The following is a 27,638-nucleotide window of genomic DNA, read 5'->3' as shown; positions in this document are numbered from 1 at the left end:
ATTCTGCGATCTATACTTGGTGGCAAAATGGCAAATGGAGTGTGGCGCAGACGCATGAATCACGAGCTGTACCAAGTATACAAATATGCTGATATAGTGAAGGTAGTGCAATGTGGCTGGCTGCGATGGGCTGGACACGTGGCCAGAATGCCCGACGAAAGAGTAGCCAAAACTATTGTTAGCAGAGAACCAGGAAGAGGCCGTAGACTCCGAGGCAGACCCGGCACCCGGTGGGTGGGTGCTGTCGAAGACGATGCACGTTCAGCTGGTGTTCGTGGGGATTGGAGAACGGCAGCTCAGGACCGACGGTACTGTAGGACCATAAGTAAAGTAAGTAAAGAAGCAGTTGAGCACGATCCTGACAAGTAAATAGCGGCAGAAATCGCGAAGAATTTAGAACAGCTATTCCGAGCTAATGACAGACGCAAGTTCTACGAGACGGTGAACCAAATTGGTAAGGGCTGTGTGGATCCTTAAAGTCACGGGAAATTTTTGAGATAAAACCATGTTGTCGTGTGGCTTTCGATATCAGAGCGGCGTGGTGTAAGTGAAAAGTGAGCTTAGAGTCAAGAACAACACCGTGATCAGTTACAGAGTCGACTCTCTTTATTTTCAGTCCGTCCACATGATAGTCAAACAATATTGGGTTCAAAATACGGGGAAACGTTATAACTTCACATTTGGCAATGCTGATCACGAGCCAGTTCCTCCGACACCAGCCAACGAAATTATTTATCAAAATTTGCAGACGACGACAATCTTCCATGTTTCGAACTTCTAAATACAATTTTACATCATCAGCGTATACCAATTTGCAGCCAGATGGTAGTAACAGCGTGACGTCGTTGAAAAACAGCATGAATAACAAGGGGCCCCCGTTACTTCCTTGCGGCACTCCCTAATTATTAGTAAACTGCGAAGATATACATGTTCCGACTTTAACGCGTAAAATTCTTCCGCGTAGGTATAAACTTAACCATTCTGCGAATCGGCAAGAAGCTCCAAGTCGCGTAATTTTACACAGAAGTATACCGTGATCGATGCGATCGAAGGCAGCTTTTAGATCAGTGTAAATCACTAAGGATGCAATGTATTGTTTGTTAAAAGATGGAGGTTTTTATGCCCTGATTGAGACAAGAAATTAATAGTCCTATTTCTATCTCAATCTAAGTGCTTTTTGCCTCCCACGATACAAGTGAAATAAATAAATTAAATTAAATTAAATTAAATAAATGACATCAATTTGTGCTTTCTGTTCCATTTTCGAGATACACGATGAAGTAAACTCCAGTAAATTGGCACATGCGGAGTGACCTGGCACGAATCCATGTTGGGAAGTAGAGATTCGTCCGGAATTCTTGATTTGGCAAGCAATTTGTTTGTGTGGACAACGGAATACTCCTTTTGTGACCTCAGATACCATGAATGGACCGGTGTATTTGAAAGAGTGTCTCCAAAAGCGACTTCTTCCTCTTTTGAAGTCTCACAACTGTCCTACGATCTCCTGGTAGAATTTGACTTCATGCTATTACGCAAAGGCCGTGCTGGAGTGGCGTTAGCCAAGTAATGTCGATTTCGTGTCAAAAGATCATAACCCCTCAAATACACCAATGCTGCGACCAATCGTTTCTCGATACAGGGCTATTAACTGAAGTAGAATCTTCTGAAATATCCTAAAGTAGTCAAAACAGTTGATGAAATGAAGAAAGCATGGATATCTATGCAAAACATGTCAGTTTTGAAAAAAAAAAATTCGTGGGTGGTGTTTAGGCCAAAGTACGGGCATTCGGATACGGAATCGAAATTTACTAAAATAAAGATGCTAAAACTAAGTTTAATTGTGTTATTGGATGCCCTGAAAGTTTGAAGGCAATCGGATAGAAACTCGAATTTTGTGAATTAATTTTATGTGTAGCAATTTTACCGTGGACACCCTTTACAAGAAGCAGCTAGGTAAAGTACAGGGCACCCGAGCAAAGATTGACAACAAAAGTATATCAAAATTGTTATATATTCTGCTGTTGATATCAACTAGAAAACATGTTTTATTACCAACTCAAAATGGCACTTATGATGTATCAGACTTTACTATCATTTTGCTTTCATTTTTATTGAAAGAAAATATGTTGGCAGATTTTATATATGATGTAAATAAGCCTTAAATATTTAAATTAATACATTTTCACTTAAATTTTTTTCTAGTAAAATGGTTGGTTCAAATTATATGATGATAGCAAGATTAGTATTCCGTTTGATATTTTTGATAGCAAAAGTAGTATTCAATTTAATTTCTCGGCGTGGAATTTTTGCAATCAAATCAAAACGGCTAAGTAGACCAAAATGAAATCACACCGAGTATTCAAAATCCGTTACATCAAGATATCAAATTTGGTTTTCTATTTGCTCTAATACCCTGCTCGGGTAAGTAGCAACAACTGTCAGTGTTTTTCGGCGTGTTTGGTTAAAAATGGGTTTATCAAAGATGTGTCTGCATATTTTTCGTTTAGAGCGTATTCAAACGTCAACATAGTTTCCAAGTTTGCTCTGAAGTTTCATTCGTTCAAAAATCATGATAATCACGGACGCAAAAAGAGAATTTGTCTGTTTTTGAAAAATTTTCGACCGTGTGATATTTTAACGAAACTGAAGCTAGTCGGAATGAACGAAATATTCATTTTTCGTATCATCAAGCGATACAAGGAAACTGGTTTTTGGAAAATACCTGACTGACTGTGAACGCGCTGTGAGGACACCGGAAGCCATCAAACGAGTAAGAAAGCAAGTAAGAGACGGAAATCAGATCAGTCTGGACGTAAGATGGCCAAGGAACTGGTAACTTTGCAGTCAACTATGAAGAATATTTTGAAAGATAATCACGGTTTGACAGAAAAGCAGAAGGTTGCAAGAAGATGATGGCAGCTGTTCAACCGACACGGTGATTGTGAAATTCTGTTTTTGGACGAAAAAATGTTTCTGCTACACTGCCCATGGATGCATAGTCGACGTAACGATCAGCACCATGATTGTTGAGAATACGCATTTTTATCGTGAAAAGCGTTTAAAGCCATATAATCTTTGCTATAAACTTTTTCAATCGAATAATCTGTCAATTTAGTAGAGTTTATTAATCAAAACAGGACTAATGGAGTTTCATGATTCATTCCTCATTTATTGTGTTTAAAAAATGCGAACGCCAGTTTATGCGAATAAACAGACTGTTTTTTTGAACGATTATTCACATAACTTGGCGTAACGTAGCTACCAAAACTAATAGGTTACTATGCTGATTGATTATGCGGGGAATTACGTCAACCATTAGCATTACGTGAAACCAACAGCAGAGTAGCTCAATTTTCCTAAATTTCTCGAATATTTTCGAACAAACATATGTTGTTTGAGTACATATTGGGCATGTGAACAACATAGTTAGGAGTGCGTTGGACCGAAAAAGTACATTTTGGTCATTTTGGTTTTTACGTCAACTATACATCCATGGGCAGTACAGAAGCACCACAACCAATAAAATGATCAGACACATGCAGCACATCTTTCTGATATTCCTCGGGACAAACTAGCTGTTCAAAGGTTCCAGAATGTTTCCAGGGTGATGGTATGAGGATGTTTCTCTAAAAACCATTGAAAGTATCATTTGAGTAATTCTCGCTGAAACGGGGCCACTACTGACACGATGTCTTCAAATATTGGAACTTTTGCGCTTAATTGGTTGAAAATGGCTAAAAATAAGAATTACACTTTTGATACCTCGAAATAGTGGACCCCTCGTTCGCCAAGGGGCATAACAATTTAAAAAAAGTTGAATTTTGAGCAAACCTTGAAATCTATATCATGTGTTATTTCATAAATTTGCCATGAGACAATTAACGAATGGCCCGGTTCTGTGAAGAAGAAGAACAGGGCTTTCAAATGCAGTAAAAAAAATTTGGCGGCCATCTTGGATTTGGTCGCCATATTGGATTTTATCGAAAAATGAATGTTCCTTATAGCATTTTTTCTCTGCTTTCCAATGATGGTCTTAAAATGAAAATCGGTTGGGGGACTCATGGTGAAAACGGCCATTTTTTGATTAAATCCAATATGGCGACCAAATCCAAGATGGCCGCCCAAATTTTTTTTACTCCGTTTGAAAGCTTTGTTCTTTTTCTCCACAGAACCGGGTCATTCGTTAGTTGTCTAATGGCAAATTTATGAAATAACACATGATATAGATATCAAGGTTTGCTCAAAATTAAACTTTTTCTGAAACTGTTAGGCCCCTTGGTGAACGAGGAGCCCACTATTTCGAGGTATCAAAAGTGTAATTCTTATTTTTAACCATTTTCAACCAAATAAGCGCAAAAGTTCCAATATTTGAAGACCTCGTGTCAGTAGCGGCCCCGTTTCAGCGAGAATTACTCATTTGTTCCCATCCTGAAGAAACACAAGAATGCAGCATATTGCTTCCAACAATCTGCACAATATCACCAGGCGAAAGCTAACACAGTCTTGGTGTGAGAACCATTTTCCGGATTTTATTTCTTCCAAAGTGTTACCTGCCTCTTTACCTGATTTGCATCGTGTCGACTTCTATGCATGCGATTACATACTGGGCAAACTAGGGAGCACCAAAGGATTGACTGTGTACCCGAGCAGGAGTGAAGAGCAAAATAGTATCAAAATGTGTTATTGGAAATCGAATAACTCATATCAAAATTTGGTCTTGTTTTGGATGACATAGTTGGTATAATAACAAAAAAATAATGTCAAAATTTTACTTCTGTAAGGCCAAAAGAATAACTACTTGTGTTATTTGTATAACAAAGCAATAACATGACTGTATTCAGAGTTTAGAATAATATATTTTATTTTTATTAAGGTATTGAATAACAAATGCAGTAGTATATGAGATATCTAAAATTCATTTTATAAAATATTTATAATCTAAAATCTCTGTAATCAATTGAAAAAATTGTATGAAATATATCGATTGTCATTTTAAGGCCAAAATAAGATATGATAACAAAATCAGTTATTAAACTCATCTTACAACCACTGTATTAAATATCTACTCAATAACAAAATGTGTTATCAATGTATCTCCATATCTATGCAATAACAAAATATACCATTATAACACAGTTTGATATTGTTTTTATATTATTTTGCTCTTCGCTCCTGCTCGGGATACTTTCAAGTAACGTTTGGAGAGGATTTGGAATGAAATGTCTCATGATATCATGCATGCCAGCTATAACGCTTTTCAACAACGATTGCGACTGGTGGTTATTAAAGCAAAGGGAGACAGATTTGAATTGGACTAATTAAAGACAAATGTTATGGATATAGGGTACGGGTGGGTATTTCCAGCCCATTAAGCGGTAGCCTGAACAATATTCAGGAACTACGTTGAAACTATATTTATTCGAGACAAGATTTTTATACCAGTTGATAGAATAATATTTACTGAATATCAGCGTGTATTTTGGTCTTAATAAAACGCTACTGAATTTGAGTTATAATCGCGAGAAATGATGAAGTCGCTGCGACTAAATTGAGCCCATTTTCTATAGTGGTGTCTGTGTTTTTTAAATCCGACAGGCCGAAATAGCTAGCACAGCAATTAAATGCTTTTTAAAAACAGATCAAAAGATACAAGAAAAGAGAGACCGATAAATAACTCCTCGCTATTGCCTACATTCCGGGCTTATTGAAGATAATTAGTTTTGCAGTGACAACAGCTTGCTGCTAGCGCTAGTGTATCACTGAATCGGTCATATACACTAGCGCCAGTTGTCACTCAAATACCAGGTATGTCAGCACATATATTGGTAGTAGTGTAAGTAACGCACCATACGCTGGAAATAAAATATAAATTTTCATATCAGAGGGGAATTTTTGTGTTCTTCCGTGATAAAAAGAAGTAGAATTGGTCTGTGATAGCATATTCACAGCTGTTAAGTTTCTAAAATAAGTAAACGTGATCATAATTGTGTGTTTTCCAAACCATCATCGAGAGCGGATACGCGTAAGCGATTGCTGCTAGTTTTTTCAGCCTGGTTACGTGCCAGTGGAAAAACAGTGGTTTTGATGTTCATTGAATAAAATTAAGCAAACTGCTTACATTTTTATGAAAATAGTTTTAACACATTAAAGACTATGAGTGCTACATTCGTTTCAGTATTGTTATATAGTGGCAAAGTTTTTATTTGGGAAAGTGTAGCCAAAAAAGGTAATGTATGTCGAAATTAGTAGCGTGATGGGAATACCCTCCCGTTCCCTACTTTATACGAAATACACTCAAAATTAAAGCATCTTATTTTGGTAACCTTTCCTGACCCCTTTACTGACAGTTATTACTACTCACCCTAAAGTTTGAGGTGGTCGGTCGGGTGTCATCATTGCTCATCAGATAGGGATTAAGTATTTTTCCCAATTTCATTCAAAATGCATGTGTGTGCTGATGCTGATGTATTTCAACCAGAAATATGCTAGTAATCGATAAGCTTGATCCGGATTATGTTTTACTCGAAACTCAAGTGCTAATAATAATGTTTAATCAACATTTTAACAATATTGGTTCAACACACGATGCTCAACTAATTTCTTCATTCCATACTATCTCCCCACATATACAGTGAAAAAAGAATTTTAAAGTCATAAACTAATCTCATGAATCCATCATCGCCGGCACGTGTAAGATTAATTTTGCATTCTCCACCGGTTCCAGCCGGTTTCTTTCGATCGAGGATGGTGAAAATATCTATAGGTACGGGGCACGGTTGAATAATCCTCAATGTTTTAGAGGGAAAATCCGCTTCGTTTCGTTCCGCCTATAAAACGAATTCCATTCAGCTGGGAAAAAAATTGATCACATGAAGCTGATTTCAACATTTTCCATCTTCGTCGAAACGAATCGTACGTAAATATACAATACAGTATGATTCAGCCCGTCCGTCGTCGGTTCGAATTGATTGGATTTTTTAATAGCAAAATGATTCAATTTGTTTCACATACCTTACCAAAGTTTTTCAACGGATATGGATTCAAATATTACTAAATGAATTGACATTCTGACAGAAAACTAGCTTCAGTTTTACGTCATTACCAATGGAACCATCTACCAGCATGAAGCACATTGTAAATAAATGCATCGATGCAGATTCATATGAACACACAAAGCTGTCGGAAAAAGGAAAGTGACCGATTTTCAACATTTATACCTATCTATACATATGTTCGCTGTCTGCCCCAAAGCACAATAGTTATTGCGCTGCTGAAAAATTGATGCTTTTAAATTGAAGACCACTGGCACACCCGAATCCGGTTCATTTTTGTCACCGTGGGTCCTCAAAAGGAAACTTTACCGTTCTGATGATATTTTTGCAGCTGTATAACACAGCGTAGAGTAAACCGATCCGGATGAAAGGAAATGACATTCCCCCGGATATCAGCTTCCTTTGTTATATAGCTACACAGTTCGAGTATCAAAAGGTACCGTATTTGTCGATTGAATTTTAAAGTCCGCGTGTTTTTGCTTCAACAATAGATAGAGAAAGCGTCAGTGACACATTCGACCATGCGCCTCCATTGAATAAATAAATTTCACGCTGCGTCTACATGGAATTGTCAATTAAAAACACAACGACAATCAGTCAAGAACAATCTGAATGCCGAATCAGACAATATTTGAAAAATCTCAACCAAAAAAAACTTTTTCCTATCAGTCCGCCCCGAAGGTATTTACTCTCGTGTTCGGTTGTCGAAATTACCCGTCGAGCGCAAGCAGTGTCTGTTTATCGCAACTTTCGATCTGATTGAAGCGGCGCGCGGCACCGGGAAAGCGCCACCAACCATGGATGGATGCTTGCTAGGAACTGCGGGTGGTGGTTGAAGCAAGAAAAACGATCCGGCCGCCGGGGGCCGGTCGAGGCCAGCTGCACGGACGGAAAGGCAAAGGCGATGCGGTTCCCCGTGTGAGTGTTCGCTCTGCGGGCAAGATAAAAAAGACAGCCAGATTAGAAGGGAATGTGTGCGTTCCGTGCGCGAGTTTGTTGGTGTTTTAATTATTCGCGCGGCCTCCGCACTTTGTTCGTGGCGTGCGTATCGAGCATTATGCATCGGCATTCGGTGTTCCATTTTTATGTGTATTCAATTTTGGCAATATACCGGCTGCGGTGTTCGATAAACCATTCGCGGGGGCGGAATGTATTAACCATAGATTGCTTCACAGCATTTACTAACAGCGCTGAATTATTTTGACCTCAATGAGTTAAAATGCTAAACAATTTCTGGAAACTTATTTTTGTCGGATGATTCGATATTGATGAAGTTTCCAGTGTACAAATCAGTGATCGTTTTAATAATTTGCGGTTAGAGGTAACATTTAAATTGAACCACCTCAATTGCATACTGTTTCGCAGCTGGGAAAATTTGTGTACGCTATTTACCAAGCTGCAGATTGGTCGGTTACCTGTAAAGAGTAGCTCTATAAATTTGACTCGGGTCGTATTTGTGCTTTACGGTATGTGTATTCAGTAAACAATCGTTTCTCTGTCATATTGTTTGTTAATTGCTTCCGAAAATAAATTGGCAAGATAAATGGTTGCACCAAATGTAATTTAAGCACATTTGCAAATTACCGAAAAAAAACTACCGAACGATATTAAAATCAGTTTTTGTACCTAGCGATTTTTATGATCACGCCTTGAAAGAACAATTTTTTGTTATTTATGCTTTCACAACGTCACTAAGTAGATTGCTTACAAATGATAATTCAAAAGTGTGAAATGTTTTATGGCCGCCCAACAATCGAGAGTTGCTTTATATTCCACCACCATAAAGAGATTAAAAAGATAAAAACTGTACCATTTAACCTTTATCGTCACGTAACATGCAAATTAAATTGCTTTTTTCTCATTATCCAATGCCCACTGCCGCTGACGAATAACAACGTAAACCACAAAATTATGCTTGGAAATGATACATTCATACAGTTTCGCTCTATTAAATTTACACTTCCTCCCCCATCCCAAACTACAACTAGAAAATCAAATTCATCGAACCCACAATCGAACAAACTAGCGATGACCGCGGCCCGGATAGGCCTGACGAAATACTAACAGACAAGCACAAAAACATTAATTACGTTTGCCGACCGGGGTGCAAATGCTAGAACGTTCTCGTTTCTAGCTAATAAAAACGCCACTGATTGATGAATTACATTTTTCGACAACCATGGAAGCCGCCGTGGCCGCCCAGCCGGCCCACAGTTTCCACTTCGTATTTCAAACATTTTCCGCCATAAGTTTTCCGAAACCCGCTTACCGCCTTTTTTCCGCTCATCTGCCTACCGTTTTTCCACTTTCAGATACCAACTGGGCGCTGCCGCTGGCGCTGGCCGCCAACCTGCACATTCCGTATCGAATCATCGCGGATGCTGGCGAAATTGCGTTCACCAAACTACGGCAACGGGACACAAGTGGAAGCGGTAAGTCCCCTCCCTCACCCCGCGCACGGGCTGGATGTTTACAATGCGACGTAAATATTGTAAATCAAAAAAATGGCACATCTATTTGTTTGCTTGTTTACGATGGTTTTCGACAAAGTTTACGGTTGCGGTACGGTTTTACATGAAACAGACAAACACCGAAGGCAAAAACCCTAACATATAGACATTCGATTCGGCTGATGGAAATATCAAAACATTGGAACGCGGTTGGAGTAGTCACGCTTAAGCCGTAATCTATCATTTCTTTAAAGAATTTATAGACAACTGCAGAAATTATACTAAAAGTAAAATGCTTCTCCTTCTTCGATTTCATATTTAGTCAAATCCAATAGACTAATAGTAGTAATAAGAAAATACATATATCTCAACTGAAACCAGAACAACAATGTTAACATTTCAGACCAGTTTTCATTACAGAGAATTAGAATCATTAAAGAACATTAATTAGCTTCATAAATCAATACAGCAATTCTATAAGAAATTAAATTTTTACAAACCTTTCATTCTATAACAATTCAATTATTTTGAACCACTGAACTGATTTAAACTATTTTGGTTACGTGCCAAGTAAACAAATACGTGTCGTTCAATAGTGTTAAACTCTGATTCATGGAAGCATAACTAGTGCCAACTAAAATTTTGGAATTTATTTCTCGAACTGTCAAAAAAAGAAGATCTGATTTACTGAAATTAAAGATACATTGTCAATTGTAATAAAAATAGTGAACATTTGGCTGTTCGGCGAAGTTTCCGTTTGATGTCGGAACCAGAGGCATTGAGATCTCAGCGTCAAAATCTATCCCTCAGTGTATTGCGGGGCTCTTGTCTTCTTTTGGCACTTTATTCCGACTCATTCCAATGTTTTGCAGATGAACTGGTGGGAACAGTTGAACTGTTTTGAGGCATCCCGTTGGCTTACATAATCCTTGTTGTCGAAGACACGAGAAAGAGAACGAAGTCCTTCTGCATCCCTAATTTTGGCTGGCCTTCCACCACCTTGCTTGCAAGTAGTTGTTAGGCATCTTAAGATATGGTAAACAATCGAAGCCGCAAAGATTTCGCTTTTGAAATGTTGTACCATATTCTTTTTTCCGAGATCTTCGCGCAATTCGTAAAAGTGTACAACGCGCTCGCGAAATGCTTCTTGTTTTGACGTCATTTTGAGCAAAACTTGGCAAGCATAAACAAAACAAAGAATACTGGCAGAAAGAGCAGAGAGAGCCAAAACATACACATTCTCATTTCTCTCTGAGGTCGTTTGTTGTTGAGCATAGCGGCTTCGAAAAAATTCCAAAATTTTAGTTTAATATTTTTTTGAAACAATGGTTCTACAATTGATGGAGGGACGATAGGGGAAGGTAATGAAAATTATTTGGGAAAGGAGGGGAAAGAGAGGAAGTGAAGGGGGGGGGGGTAATAGGTAGCTACGCTTAACAAGTTGTCGTTGTGACTCCTACCTTTTGTCCAATGCTGGAAGGTGCATGGGTCGAACCAAGCTATAATCAGCGATTATAACCGGATTTGAACCCACAACACCCGCCAGTGCATGTGGCTCGCTGGTACCCGAGTACCTTTGAACCATAGAGGAGCTGCAAAAAAGGAGACGGCGACACCCGTCTTATTAATGCAGCGACGTATCTGGTTTTTGGGTTATTTTTAGACACACAAATTGTGCCTCTTCTTCCGTCAACTGTAGAAACCACCGACCGAAAAATTTTAGTCTAACTTGTTTTTACTTTCAGGACGACGACACTATGCAGGCCCTTACGACTGGCAAGGTACTACGTGTGACGTTGTTCGTCCGTAAGCGTGTTAGTCCGCATTTCAAGGTCAAAGATTAAAACACGAGTTTGGTCAATTTTCATAAGAACGGAGCCGTTCTCCGAAAATCCCGCGCTGAGAATCGCAGACTAACATGCTTACGGACGAACAACGTCACACGCAGTGCCTTGCAAGTCGTAAGGACCTGCATAGTGTCGTCGTCCTGAAAGTAAAAACAAGTTAGACTAAAACTTTTCGGTCGGTGGTTTCTACAGTTGCCGGAAGAGGCACAATTTGTGTGTCTAAAAATAACCCAAAAACCAGATACGTCGCTACATTAATAAGGCGAGTTGCGCAGTCTCCTTTTGTCCAGCGCCTCTATGGTCCAAAGGTACACGGGTACTAGCGAGCCACACGCCCTGGCGGGTGTTGTGGGTTCAAATCCGGTTATAATCGCTGATTATAGCTTGGTTCAACCCATGCACCTTCCAGCATTGAACAAAAGGTAGGAGTCACAACGACAACTTGTTAAGCGTAGCTACCTATTACCCCCCCTTCCTTTCCACGGTTACCCCTCCTTTCCCAAATAATTTTCTTTACCTTCCCCTACCGTCCCTCCATCAATTGTAGAACCATCGTTTCAAAAAATTGTAATAAGTAATATTAATGCCTGACCGCATTTCAAGGTCAAAGACTAAAACACGAGTTTGGTCAAAATTTTAGTTACCACCCGTTATGTACATACAGCAATCCCCCCAATAAAAATGGTGTGAACCGAAAAGACTGGCTTGTGATCCAGACTACTCGCTTTCATCCACTGCTGCTGCTGCTGCTGCTGCTAAGCAGTAAGCGGAAGGGCCCGCACCGCTGGTGGGTATCAGCCACTTTTTGCTACGGTGTTTTCGGACCAGCTATCGGTATCGCCACCGATTGTCCTTTCCGCTACTGCTGCTCCAGTGGATGTCCTTCGGAATGACGACGTCAAACTACAACAACAAACCGCGTTGGACAATGGGGTTTGTTTATGGAGTTTGACCCGTTTGATCACTGACGAACTGACGTGACGCGAACGTTTCATTTTTGACTCACAAGATCTTGCAAGCAAACGACCACTTGCTTACAAGCGAGCGATCGCTTATTTCAAACAGCAGAGCGATGTACAAAGGTACGGAAGACAGATTTATGCAAAATTCAGTTTGTTTCACCGGAAATCTGCATGAATATTGGAAATAACCCGGTAATTCTTTGTGTATTGCAAATACAAATTTATACAAAGGGCTTTAATAAAGTGACCAGATTTTTTTGGATGAACGCGGGACATATTGAATGGCTTATTTGCCAAATCGGTTCGGTAGTAAAGATGGGACCATTTAAAATTAGACACTTCATTTTGGCGATAGCGGCGCTCCCAGTGGCCGTGGATGCTAGCTTCTGGTAGCATTATGTTATTAGTAAATAGTTCTGCTCGGTATACTTTTTCGCAGTAACCTTTACGTCCCCGACATCAAAAATTAAGGTACTTTCAGTAACATTTTTGGCCTATCTCCACTGATTTTCAATCGATTTTTATGAAACTAGTCTTAAAAGAACCACATTAGATAGGTCTTTGATGAAAAAATATGCTGGTAAATTATGGTTCCAATTCCTCGGAGATATATCGGATCGCGGTGGGATTCTTTTTGACGTCGTTAGTAGCAGATGATATTAAACTAGAAATCTGCCTAATTGACTGCGCAAAAGTTATCCATTTTATTTGTAGTCACTAATAATGACTTCTACATTATCCTGTAGAGCGCTGGCTTACGCCCCACACTCCGGACCATCCGGCATCGACTCTACCGGAACTCAAAAGTGGTCATTTGCAATTCTCTTCGAAAACATAACAAATGGGATATCAAATGACAGGATTTTTCAACACGAGCTCTTTAGTGGACATTTGGATGTGTTTTGAGTCGATCTGGACATTCCGGAACATCCGTCATCGGTTCTACCGGAACTCAAAGGTGGTCATGAATAAGCTTCAGAGAAGGTCAATTTCAGCCAAACCCAGAGGTTCAATTCTTCATGCTCTGGCTCGCGGTAGGGGTTGTAGCAGATTCGAGATTGGTTTTGGGGATGGGTTCGTGATAAAAGGTCATGACTTGGCAAGGGATCTGTTTCATTGGCATCCGTGTGAAAACCAGTATTTTGTGATGGATAAGAATTGGGAAATACACAGGGGTAGGTGCTAACCAGGCGGATTTTGGCCTTCATTAAGTTCCATGATAGTCTGCCGCAGTTTCAGCATGCATACTATGATGGACAATGGACTTCAGCTCATCTCAAAAGAGCTTAATGCACCAAATTGTCCCCGAGTTCGACCAGTATTAAAATACTGGGGGATAATAATGCGAAAGCTGAAGATGAGGAGAACACTCCCCAGCGATATTGGCCAGATGAGGAGTTCGAGGTGCCGGCTGGCTGGGGCCGTGAGCCGTGATTGGAGAGGGTGCATCGGCTAACGAGCGGTGTCAGCAGTAGATTTTTTTATGCAATGTAACATAATTTCCTATATTTCATCGTTAGAAACTGTTTCGATTAAAAAATTGATCAATGCGGGACACTTTCCGGGACGCTTAGTAATCCGGGATAAGCCATTCAAATCCGGGACTGTCCCGCATAATCCGGGACGTCTGGTCAGCCTAGCTTGTGCCGTTGGTGTGTTTTTATTTTTTCGGGTCGGTCACACATAGTTAGTGAATGACATGACATTCTGCCAAACCTGTTCTCTACTTTTCCAAGATAAATAGCGATCCATTGTGCAGATGGTGTTAAGGCCCAGACACAATGCATACGGATTTTACTACGTTGCGGCAATTTGACAGTTTTCCATGGGTTTCCATGGGTTTAACGTATTGATTCAAAGTTTCGGACACAAGTTTTTCAAGAAAAATGTATGGGATATCATGTCGGTTCGTCGGTGGTTTGACGTCACGCTTCATCGTGATTGGTCGGTTTACGATTCCACCCACACCATGATGAAATTTCTTCATTGCACTAACACCACTTAACCAACATCGCCACACCTGTATATATCAATGGATCCGTACGGGTCAAATAGCTGGTAGGCAGCCATGTTTTCGATGCCAACATGTAAGCGTTAGCGTAAACGAGATATCATATATTTGCCACTCTTCACACAAGTTAGCTCTTCACCTGTCAGTGGGGCCCACGACTCCTGAGCCCGGAGTGATGTTAGCTCTTGTCAACGCAAAGCAAATGAGTTAAAAGTGCCAGTTAGCTGGTACGGGTGGCGTCCATTTATATAGTATCGCTCGGCAGCTGTAATACTTCGAATTTGTTCTGTCGACTGTAAAATTTAACATTCTCGTTTTAATTGGCTATCAGTCTATTGATAGTAGAATAGATTTTGTAGTCTTTCCAACGTTTCAACTGTATATTTCAGTCTTCTTCAGGGATTGCTACAAAGTGTTACATGTTACGTCTGTCGTAAAATGTTTTTGAATTATACGTACAATACTGTCTGCTCTTTGTCAAGTATCTGTGTCTCATAGAAATTACTTGTCGTTAAAATTGTTTTTGTCGCACATCTGTTATTTTGTCTGTCTGTAACCAAAACGAGGGGCGCCATATATTTTCTTGGTAACAATAGCCCACAAAGACTCAAACCAATCATACCTGATTGCATTCAAGGCTTCATTCACTTTTTCAAATTCTGAGGCTGGGATTCAAAGGATTATCAACGGGAGTTTCGAAGTAAAAATCAACAACCGGTTAAAAAAATGAAAATCGGCTTCACTTGCCTGTGTATTAAGCCGAAAAATATATTGGTTTGCAAAATAAATGGATAAAGCATAGATCATTTACAATTACAATTTACAATACCTGAATTATTTACATCAGTCACTAAATAACCTTTGGAAGTTTAATTACAAAAATCCGTTCAAGAACATTTCCATGAATTTCACATCAGATTTTCTACTGCTTCGCTTACGAGCATATAATTCCCAATATCGATTTCTGGTCTAGCCCATCAATTTGCTTCTGTCATCACCCACCCTTCAAAATCTAATAGCTTCCTTCCACAGTCACACGAAGCGACCATTTCACACTCTATTAAATTTACGATCGACTCACGCACGACGCCGCCCGATGAATGAGCGGCAAAAAAACAAATTCCGGCCCGGGAAACGAACGCATATGCAGATGCCAGCCGTTAAATTCATTAATAACCGAGCCGTCCGTGCCTTCCGTATAGCATATAAAAGTGGCACTTGGACGTGCGGGGCAGCAAGGCCGCAAAAACATTTTTTTTTCGTCGCTCTATCGATTCCCTTCTTCACATCAAATGGGGGAGGGAACGGGAGAACGTACCGCACCGCAAACGGGCAGCACAGAATTCCAATTATTTTGTGGTGAAATTTGCTAAATTGATATCTGACCCTGGGAACGTATAGTCGACCCGTTGAAAAGCATAAAAAATGTTCTATATAGTAGGTATATTGCATCCAGCAGCGTAACGGAAAAGGTTTTCGAAGGGGAGTATTGTGAAAGTTATTTGACGTATTCTAACTCGATTTTACTAACTGAAACTGAAAAGTGTTCAGTTATTTTTATTGCTATGTTTATTTACACCACGAATACCAAATTCAACCTAGTTGTTTTTATGGAAACAAGTATAAAAAATTTACAAATGAACTTAAAGTAATAAAATTGAAACTTAAAATTTAGTACGAAGGAACGTGTGATTAAAATATTTGAAAATTTCACGAGCTTGGCACCTATTTAAACCACCATCGTCGACGCTACCGCTTTGATTGCGTACAGCTTAACCACAGCAAGGGTCAACGAAAAACATTCAGCGTGTCGCTGTTGGAATGCAAAACGATATTGGGTTAACCTGAAAGTTCAACTGTATTCAACCACAGACAGTAGCACATCGTTCCGGGATACACGTGGGAGGGTGTAACGGCAGCACTACAATATCAAAAGGTTTTTGATTGTCTCACTGGTAGCATTTATTTTTAATATTAGATGTAGTTGGAACGTGTAACATTTTTAGCCAGTATGAGTTGAATTCTAGGACATCTCCTCATCCCTACGGTATAGTCGTTTTAAGACGCCGGATAGTTTGTTATTCAACTTGCATTAAAAAATATTTACACAATTAGGTTTTACTAAGTATTTAGGGGTGAATTGGGCAAAATGGACTATTCTTGCATTTCGCACAGTAAGGAATGGATGGGATTTAATTCTTTTGATGCTTTGACAACACTTGAAAGCTATTTGAGTTCTTTTCACGAGCGACAAATAAGTTCTTATACTGTTACTTATACTGTTATACGAATTGGCCCAAATTAAGAAAAGTATGGATTCTTGATGTTGAACTACTGAAAAATTGAAAATAATGAACCTATGTTTTACCAGAATTCTCGCTTCGTGATTGGTTAGAAGATTCTTTACGATGATCTAAACCTATACCAATTTGATATCTGTGCTTGGGAAGTAAGCCAGAAAGAGCGACAAGGCCCCCTCGTGCCAACAGATTTCTTACGAACGCGATTAAACCTAGTCTAATTTGATGTCTGTGTTAGGGATGTGGGGAACCATGGGTAATAAATGCAATCTTTAATTCCTGTAAAGTAGCAGGAAAGCAATAGTTTGTGTTCTTGATTTTGTTAAATTGTTACCAAATGCACATAGAAATAACTCTGAAATCTTTTGGAAATTGAACGTATGCAATGTTACTACTTTGATAAATGTTACATACAACGCATGTAGCATGTATGTATGTTGCATATAGCATGTATACATGAAGAATCAAATGATTACAAGCATGGATACATGCTACTATCACTACAAAGAGACTTACGTAGTCCGGCGTCACCTGTATATGCGGTCGTGTCTTGTACACAACCCCTCTGATTTTTTACATAGAGGCATCGGTCTTGAGCAAGATTTTAATTTTAAATTTAATTTAATTTACTTTAAGTCTTCCGCCAAGGCAGTACAAACATATCTTATCTTAAGGGGACATAAACGACTTAAACTTTTGAAAATTTCATTATTTATTTATTCCAGATTTTGATTCTGCAGTCTTTTCCGCTTATTTTGATACTAAGTTTGTAATGACCCGATCACGAGAAGTAGCCGAAAAACGATCGTACACATAAGCGTTCCAGTGCGGCATGGAACAACCTCGACGGAATAAAACGCCGCTACTGAAAAACAAAGTCTTTTATAACTTTTGAGCTTTGAAAACGAAACACAGCCAGAGAAAAAAGAAAAAGAAGTCAAAATTTTATATTTTCAGCCATCTTTTCTTCTTCTTTTTCGTTTTTCTCAAGCTATATTTCGTTTACATAGCTCAAAAGTTATAAAAGTCTTTGTAACATTGCAATGTCATCCCGGTCATGCGGTCGGAGTCGCATCAGGGGTTTCTCAGTTTGTACCTCCAGTGATATGTTAACGAATCCTTTAGAGTCCAGTAACCCTAGATGCAGGGATGGTTCGATCACTTTGACTCAATTTTGATTCATTTGACAGTACCGTTTTAACGGAGCAAAATATGACATAGTTACATATGGGACTTTTGTAGAACAGGTTATTATCTATAATTTTGCTGAAAAAAGTTTTGCTGTATCGTTTGTAGTCACGGCGCAACAATACTAGTATCTTATTAGTCACTGATGAGTTACTAGCGTTGTAGCACCGTAACTACAAAAGATACAGCAAAACTTTGTTCAGAAAAATTGTAGATTAGAACTAGTTCTACAAATGTCCGAAGCATAACATTGTTATATTTGGCTAGGCTAAGACGGTACTGTCAAATGAATCAAAATTGAGTTAAAGTGATCGAACCATCCCTGCCTAGATGCTAGTGCCAGCAGTCGGAGTTCAACCGAGATGCACACAATAAGGCACTATGCGTGCCCTTGTTGGCTCTGATCCAGTCGTAACCCTCAGAACGAATCACCACAACCGTACTGTACCGTATATCTCATCCGGTAGTTATGCAATTAAGCAATTGTAATTTTTTGTTATATGTGATAATTATGCACTTTCTTAAAAGAGTTCTCACTCACTAGAAGTGCAATCCACTGTACATGGCTGAAATTAAAGGAAGATTTTGTGCCTGTTAGAGAAGTGGCCAAACAGGTTCACTCCCAGGGGTTTTCCTTAGGAGAAGGAAATTAAATTTCCTTAGGAGAAATTAATAAAAATAAAAATAAAAAATAAGGTATCTTGTAAAATTCCAAACTAGCGGCTGGGATTAGTTAGATTTACTACGATGGTTGCTTATTGTTGCCCAATAAAACGCAGATTGCTGAATCAATTCACACTTAATTCCTATCCAAGTATTAAATTGCTTACTTTGTTAGTTGTAGATCACTTCTTATTACAATATCACACAAAAATCTGTTAGAAAAAGAAAATCTGGCTATGGCGTATAACTATTAGCCAGCCAATTGGGGATGATGAATTAGAACAACTATTTTGAGCTAAAAACACGCACAGTTTTCCGAGAAGATGAACCAATCTCGTAAGGGCTAAACACAGAAACCTAACATGTGCGGGGTTGAGGGAGAATCACAAACGAGTGCGATAGAGAGAAGCAATTCTTCGATAAATACCTAAATGGTAAAATTACATAAGAAGGAACGGAATGCCCATGGAAGAAAATCGCACCACCTGATCACCAGGAAGTCAAAGGAATCGGCACCGAGTCACGCCGGTGAAAGCCTACCAGCAGAACTTCACAAACATGACCCAGAAACGCTCGCAATGATTCTAAACTGGGTTATTTCAAGATTTGAGGGCAGAAGAAGCTACCGGAGGAATGGATGGAAGGAGTTGTTTGTCCCATCTCGAGTGCTGCAACTATCGCGGCACAACGCTGCTAAACGCCACCTACAAGGTACTATCCCAGATCTTGTTACGCTGGCTGTCACCGAGAGCACAAAGATTCCACCCCACGTATCTTTATTGACTTCAATGCAGCATACGATACAGTCGACCCGACACGCATGCTATTCAGCATCGGCTCTTTAGGGGATGATCCAACGAGCGAGCATCGAATCGAGGGGCACGATTCGATAAAAGTAGCCAACTAGATTTTCAATAAAAGTAGCCAACTTATACGGTTCACAGATGATATTGATATCGTAGCCAGGAACTTTGCGACGACAGAGGCCATTTACGCCAACTTGATAACAGAGTCTAGCAGGATTGGATTAGAAATAAATGCGTCGAAGATTAAATATATAAAGGGAAGAGGCTCACAGGAGCAAAACGTGCGGCTCCCACGAACGGTAACCGTTGACGGTGGTGGATAAGTTCCTGACGACCACGGACAAACACTAGCAAGAAGATCCAGCGGCGCGCTCAAGCAGAAAACCCAACTTGCTTTGCCCTTTGCAAAACGCTGTGATAATAAAGTGCGCTACAGATGCTGCGGACGATCTTTGGTCGAGTACAAGCTGAAAGCGGAGAGTGGTAAAGGCATATGAATCTCGAGCTACAGGCTCTGCTTAGAGAGCTTACCATCGTACATCTGGCGAAAGTCGGTAGGCTACGGAGGGCCGCTTTTGTCGGAAGACGTCGGAGATGATGACAGTGTGACAAAAACGGTTCTCTTCAACCAAGGATGGTTTGATCACTTTGACTACGGTCCGTAGTTGGCTGTTCAGCGAAGCTTCCATTTGTTATCGGAACTGCCAACTTTGCGAATACATCTCTCGATTCTACCAATCAACTCTCGCGCAACATTGGAAAAGGGCCTATGTGCAAATGAGGGATTCTCTTCGTGTCTCCTCTCTTGCGTTTACCGCAGCGCCGGCGACATGAATGCATTGTAATGCAATTTTTCTTTGCCAATAGCTAGCAAATAACGTTAGCAACCGTTTCATGCAGAATTAATCCGTTCAAGTGCATTTGCATCGCCGTGATAAGCGGAAGAGAGGAGACACGAAGAGAATCTCTCATTTGCACATAGGCCCTCTCCAGTTATTTTTGTACACCAAGGAACTCAAAATCCCAAAGAAATCTTCGATTGGTCTCGATGTCTCGCGCACTGAGACAGATTTGTCTGATCGTGGACAGTGTTGAAAATTTCATAGCAGCAAAAAACTCAATGAGATTTCAAGCACATGAAATTTCAACCTTGATCACAAGCGCGAAACTCTCCTATGAATTTCTCTCGCTATTATACGCGATGTCTCTGTTGCTATGCGATATGAACCAAATTCAGCTGTGAACATTTTGCTCAATTCTTCCACAGCTAGCATTTCATACAATGAACCAGAGAGCAAAAGAGAATCTATCGTCAGAGAAAGCATCAGCAACGAAAAATGCAGCACACATTCATGAATTAAGATGGCAAACATATTGGCGGAATTTACGTTTTTCCTTCGTGGGAATCGACATCTTCTTAACTAGAAAGTAACAAGCCGAATAAGAATTAGATAAACATGTAATTTAAATGTGCGTTTTAGTTTAACTTTGCGATTTATTTAGAGATTCCCTCACGCTTACTCACAGTTACGTATCGCACGAGAAAATGCCTATGCTGTTCAACAAGGAATTTTATTTTTATTTTATTTAACACCGCCTTCGATAAAAAATCGTACAGACTGAATATGCTTATAAACTATGTTTTACTGTGTAATTTCACTGATTCGTTTTTTAAAAAGTGATTTTGGCATGTCGAAGTCGAAAATTTCATCAACAGCGTTGAAGGCTTAAAGACATGAGTTTAAAGCGTTGTTCTGGCCAAAATGCGTGCGGTGGAAAGGTATGTAAGTTTATGTGCATGTGCATTTGTATGTATATGTGCATAGCTCCGGGTAGCAGTTGAAGTAAAGCAGAATGTGATCAAGCGGGAAAAAATGTGTGTGAGTTGTTGGGCATCTTAGAATATGGTAAACAGTTCCGAAAAAAAATTTACATTAAATTTACAACAGTTTTTATTGTGGACATTGAAACTTATGGCAAATTTATTGTAAAGGTGCCACAAATTCAATTTTTTTCATATATTTGTTTTTTTTTATTTATGCCATATTTCATCACAAGTTTACTGCCTTTTTAATTATATTTTGTTTTTTCACACAATTGAAGTATTTCCAGGTATGGCCACGTGGAGGCGCTAGGTAGGGGCTTGGGATGGCTAGAGCTATGTTGGGCGCTCAATATGATCCACAGACGGAATGACGTAGATGGATTAAACCATACATACGCAGGGATACTAGCCTCCATAAAACCCACTCAGAAATATAATTTCCCTACCACCCTCTCCCAATTAAATAGCAACGGTGAGAACAGTTAGTGTGTGAAGTTTGAAAAATTAGGTTCAACTATGATAGTAGCAAAGCTTTTGGAAAGGTTTTTTCACCAACAAACTGTACTGAACTGAGACAGACGACAGATATGCACAGAAAAACTAAAGAAGAGATTTACATTCTTAAAATTAATGTTTTTTAACTACGAACTGAGACAACTGTAGGTACAAACTAAACAAAAGACATTTATAACTAAAACTAACAGGACAAAATATTGAAGCTATCCTTGAAAAAGACTAAAATAGATAGTCGAAACGTCGGAATGAATTGAAAAAGCCAGTTCTAAATTCCGTAAAAGACTGAAATGGTCAAAAAGCACGGTTAAAATTACGAAACTAGCAGTCGACAGAGTCGGAAGAAAACAAAACAAAAAATATTGACAAAAAGAGGACAGGGGAGAGAGTGAGAGTGAGAGTGAGAGAGTGAGTGTGAGAGAGAGAGAGAGAGAAAGAGAGAGAGAGAGAGAGCTAACACATAAATTCTAATTTTGCTTTAAGCTCGATTGTTGTTGAATATAAGGGGCTTGAAAAAAATTCCACTTTTTTTTGTTTAGATTATAGTTACTTTAACCAGTTTTGGGTCATTCGTGACTTCTGCGGGGTTGGGATTTGAACCCGAGTCCTCGGCGTGAGAGGCGTGAATGCTAACCACTATGCCGGGACTGACCCTTACCACAATTTTAGTTATCTCCAGTTATTGAACTTCCAGACAAACTTCGTATTGCCACAAACTACCCAGCTAGCATTTTCATATGTATAAAAAGGTAAAAATCAGCATTACGTACAGATATACATGCTAAATAAATCGTAATTCATGCGCAAAATTGGCATATCCGTACTATTTTGGAGGCGATATACGTGATTACGAATAATTTTGAGCGTTACGACTATATAAGTATTTATATACGATAATATCCAATTAAGCGCGAGTCAGAAAATCAACTTGATCCCACTTTATCCAGCTTTAGTTACGATTTCGAGTTTGTTAGGAAATATTTACGATAGTTTTCGTACATTGATATACGAGTTGGTGCTAGCTGGGTAAACTGTGTTGTACATAAATCGTGAATCTCGGATGACCTTTGTCACAATCTTAAGTGTTGCAAGTTTCTGGGGAGTTCATGGGTGGTTTAATATATAAATTTTCCTCACAATAAAGTAGAAAACAACTTCCTCATTAGTTAGGCTGATAGAATAAAACGGATAGCATATAAATATTCGCCATGATTATATAAAATTTCGCCGAATTCCATTTTGCGGAACACCACTTCTCGGTTGACCATAACGCGGAATATAGGATGTCGCGGAATACCATTTCGTGAAAAACCTTACGCGGGATATACTATTTCACGGAAAATCTTTTCGAGGAAAGTACCATTTCGCAGGGGTGACCCAACTGAAGGAAAGTAATAGAGGTCAGTAGATCTAGTGAAATAAATAAACCTAGACAGGGGTGATCTCTACCGCGGGCTGTCCCCCGCAGTGGACGGCACTTCCGACGGCAAGTCGCCGGCAACACTCGTGGCCTGCGGCCGTGTCGCCCTGAATCATCTAATGTTACTATTGATAGTTTTTGTGGTCTTGTTATTGACTAATGTTTTATGAAAGAGTCTAAAATTTCTCGAGTTCGATTAGTTTTTGAGTTACGCGAAAATTACTGTTTTATTTGAATGAGGGTCCTTACCCCTACCACAAGGGTGAGGGGTCTCAAATCATCATAAAAAAAGTCCTGCCTCCAAAACCCGTTCCATGCCAAATTTGGTTCCATTTGCTTGATTAGTTCTGAAGTTATGTGGAAATTTGTATTTCATTTGTATGGAAGCCCCCTCTCTTAAAGTGAAGGGGGCTCAAAATTCCCCTTCCAAAGGGCAGAGGGGTCTCAATTCACCAAGAAAAAATTCTTGTCTCCAAAAATACTCACATGTCAAATTTTGTTCCAATTGCTTGATTAGTTCTCGAGTTATCCAGAAATTTGTGTTTCATTTGTACGGGAGCCGCCCTCTTAGTGGGGGAGGGATCTCTAACCATCATAAGAACTTTCCCTGGCCTCAAAAACCCCTTCATGCAAATGTTCGATGCTATAAGGAACATACCGACAGACAGACAGAAAACCATTTTTATATATAAGATTGAATATAGTAAGTTTCTATCCATGGTACAAAACCCACAGAACATGTTTAATTGTTCTATACATTCGGTAAAAGCTTATTTTGTAAGTCTACGTTCTTAATAATTTTGACAAGAAAAACGTTTAGTGAAGGCGAAATTGGGACACATGTAAGAAAATTTAGGAAAAATCGTAACATACGATGGATAATGAAATTATATAGACGATGTTGTTGTCTAATTACATTGGTCATAATAAACCGTCAAGAAAAGATACAAACACTACGAAGTGTGCAATAATTGAGTGGTATGCAGTAAGTGGAAAATTACCCTATTCATTGCTAAGTAAATCAAAAACGTTCTATAAACAAGCAACGGAGATAGTCGGTAAATATCCCGACTCTGTATCTAAATTTCACATTAATCCAAGAATGAATTATGACTCACCCATTGTTTGTTTAAACTACATTTCTCGTCGCCACTGCATTCTGCAAAGTACTCACCATCACGTTCTAATCCCAATTAATGACAGGATCCGCAGCCCGTCTTCTGTTGTTTGTCACGCAATTAGATTCGAAAACATTTGCATTCAGCAGAAAAACCGACTGTGACGGTGTATGCGCGCGAACCTCTTTTGTTGATCAGCCGTGAGTTTCACTTTGTTGTGTTCCGCTCGAGCGTGATTCCTTTCTCCACATCCAAATCAAAAGTAAGAAAAATACTCCACTCCACTCCACTGTTTGCCACCACCGTCACCATCACCATCTCCATCGTCAAACAATTTGGCGAGAAATTCGTTCAACAACGTTCCTTTCGTGGATTGATGTAAATATTTCGATCCAAGCTGAAGCAGTGTATATTGTTTACACAACGACAGCACCGAAATGCCTACAAATTTTCATTGCTACAAAACCGCTGAGCTGTTTGATCTGCGGCGTTCCACAGTAATTAAGACTTAATACCGGTCGTGTGGGTGAAGGAAGTAAAATGAGATATTATTATAAGACGTCTTTATTTTGCTTTGATGGCGTAGTACTAAAAATTAGATTATTGGTGGGGTGAGTTTAATTATTTTGGCCAAAATGATTATAAATTTGAGCGACTTAGCAAAATACCGGAATTTACGGGTGAATGAGGAAAATGTGCTATTTTAAGATTCCATCGTTTTTGCTAAGTTTGATCGAGCTGAATGTTTATTTTGCAAACCACAGTGAAATGATTACATAAAATTCAATCCATAAAAGCGTAACAAAATCAAGATCACCACTTATACAGCCTTGTCTTGCTTTCACTCACTCTCTTCCAGTGATAATCGTCTGCTCGTCTATCAACTCCCCGCAAACAATTAACGCAATCAATCAACTGCGGAGCCTGCGGAAGACGAAGATGCTTCTGCTCGATACAGTCGGGACCATCTACGACAGCAACAACCGGCTCTACCGGGGCATCCTGCGGGACGGGACCCTTGACGGAACGGAACTGGGTCGTAATCTGCTAGTGCTGACAATCCTGACCGACCATTTCAAGCAGGTTCTGCTGCGGATTCACGGCGTTGACCTAAGCGACTATCGGCACATCAACGAGCGCTTGTTGAAAATTCGACTAGATGACAACGTCGCCGCGTCGGATAATGATGAGGCTGGTGCTTTCGAAAGCGCTTCTTGGGACGGGAATCGCACCACCGCCGGTGGCGGCGACGAGTGGCTGCTGTCGGAGGAAAATCGTCCACGTCATGACAAGGCAAAGTTTGAATATCTGCTGAACTCGACCAGCCTGACCTCATCGGATTGCGATTTTAATTACCTTCTAACAGACACTAATAGCTTGCACGATGAGCTGCAGAATTTAGCCTCGGACCGGCTACGATGTCAAGCATTGCTTGAGAGTTATTGTGATTTTGAAGATATCGAAAACTCAAATTATCTTAATTTATCCGTGTGGAATAGCAGTAGTGACTATATTAACGCCAGTGTAGTATTAAATAACAGTGTCAACCTCGAGCGTAAAATGCGAAAGGATACTCGCAGCAGAGAAATAGAAAGATTTTGTTCATTGCTAAACCTCAATCAAAACCAATTGGTGCTACCAGACAATCAAAACCTAAACGTCGATCGAGTTGAGGCTAGCTTAACGTTATCCAGTAAACGGTTAATTTTTAGTGAACATTTTTACCTCTACGACTACATCCTAGCAATAGTGCACGATCAAACCCATCGGCAACCACACCGCCGTCAACGAACGTTTCAATTTGATTTCATAGTGTTCGATTTGAAAAATATCTCCAATCACCGAACTACGATAGTGTGGCGCCCATTTCTGATCCTCCGCCAGGATCAGCTAAACCGGCAAATGTTCAGCATGCATCCGGTACAGCCCGGGTACAGCGATTGGATCATCGAAACTACGATCGAGTCGATCTGGATTTGCGGGCTGCTTTGCTGGAGCGCAATCGCCATTACGATTTTCCTGATCGTTTCGATCGTCTTTGGAAGTGTCGTCTTTAGCATCGCTGTGAGGTGAGTTTTTGTAATAATTATTAAAACAATTTAAAAGCAGTTGAATTTAAAACAGATGATGCCATCCTGTGATAATTATGGTTGTTAAAAATAATTTTGTAGCCATCTGCGCATTTAATCGATCTTTTTCCGTTCAACAAAATAACTTTCTGATCTTTAAACTAACCTAATAAACAAAACACAAACCAGATTTTGCATAATTGGTAAAAACACTAAACTAAAAATTTAAATTTTAACCCAATTTCAATCATTAAAAAAATCATTTTGTCGAAAAGCTTTAAATTGGGGGAAGCTGAAGGATCTACTTGAAATAAACCTAGATAGAGCACGTCGTTTACCCAATTCCAGCAGATAGCAAAATCTTCTACTTCGTGCCAAGGAAATAGCATTCTTCAGAAACAAAACGGAAACGAAATTCCGCCGCTACCGCTCCGAGGACCAATTCCATTTCGCGCCTCTCTGCACACATCGCCGCCTATCATATTGCGCAGATTTATGAATTATTCCTCCGAAAGCCAAATATCACCTTATATCAAGCTAATAAAACACTTGTCAACCACTCAGTCGCTTGAAGCTTAACTAGCTTAACTCCGAAATTGTATAACCAGCCAGCGCCAGCCGAGCCCCATCTCGACATCCGGCGATGCGAAATGGGAAAGCGTAAGAACCGGTTTCAACATTTTCGTTTCTTCATTTACGCCTATCAGCTAGGATACAGATGTTCCATCTCGTTAACATAGCTAGCGAACAACTGTGGCTGTGCGGCGGCCGGGGGTGCGGTGCGGTGTGTGCTTGCTCGGTGCTTCAGCCTGGGCTGATTCGTGAATGAATTCCGCACCTACCGCACCATCCATCCATGGGAATTGGTGCACCAGCTGCTCCTGATCTAGCGTTAAGTCGGTCTGCTTGAGATAGGCAAAACCTTCTCCTAGATGAAGTAAATCAAGGTATTGGAATTGCAAATCTGGCACAGGCATTCCAAGCGAGATAAGTTAGTCATTTGGTCGTTTTTTATGGATTTTATGCAGTTAACGCGTTCGGATATTAAAGAGTATATTGTATTGATGAGATATTGAAATAAGTTTTCCATTTTTACTATTCAATTTTGACACCTAATTGAGCCAAGTGTATAATAGATGTATGCGTGTTTTGAACCAAATTACTTGATTACGATCAGGATTCAAGAATGAACAATGATTTTGATTGATTCATTGGTTATTGCGACAACGCTTTTAATTATCCTATAAATTTAGTATGCTGAATTTATGTATGCTGACAATACGTAAACAACGCTTTATCCCGGATTAATTCCACAAAGATTAATGATATGTGTTCCTGCAATGAAAGGGAAGTAAAACCATTCGCACTTCAAGCACTTCAAGCACCGACAGTATCGTTGTTTGTTGAAATTTTC

General features: G+C 39.6%; 1 protein-coding gene across 1 annotated transcript in view; it reads left to right on the top strand.

The window, feature by feature from the left end:
- The window catches only part of LOC128739646 (uncharacterized), a 106,411-nt gene that overhangs the window by 24,300 nt on the left and 54,473 nt on the right, over nt 1-27,638 (top strand). The window contains exons 4-5 of the mRNA XM_053835142.1: nt 9,365-9,484; nt 25,015-26,224. Of these exons, the coding sequence (XP_053691117.1) occupies nt 9,365-9,484; nt 25,015-26,224 (1,330 nt within the window). The remainder of the gene's footprint in view (nt 1-9,364; nt 9,485-25,014; nt 26,225-27,638) is intronic.

Source organism: Sabethes cyaneus, chromosome 3 (genome assembly GCF_943734655.1).
Source record: "Sabethes cyaneus chromosome 3, idSabCyanKW18_F2, whole genome shotgun sequence".
Lineage (NCBI taxonomy): Eukaryota > Metazoa > Arthropoda > Insecta > Diptera > Culicidae > Sabethes > Sabethes cyaneus.
This window is presented reverse-complemented; position numbering and strand designations above follow the sequence as displayed.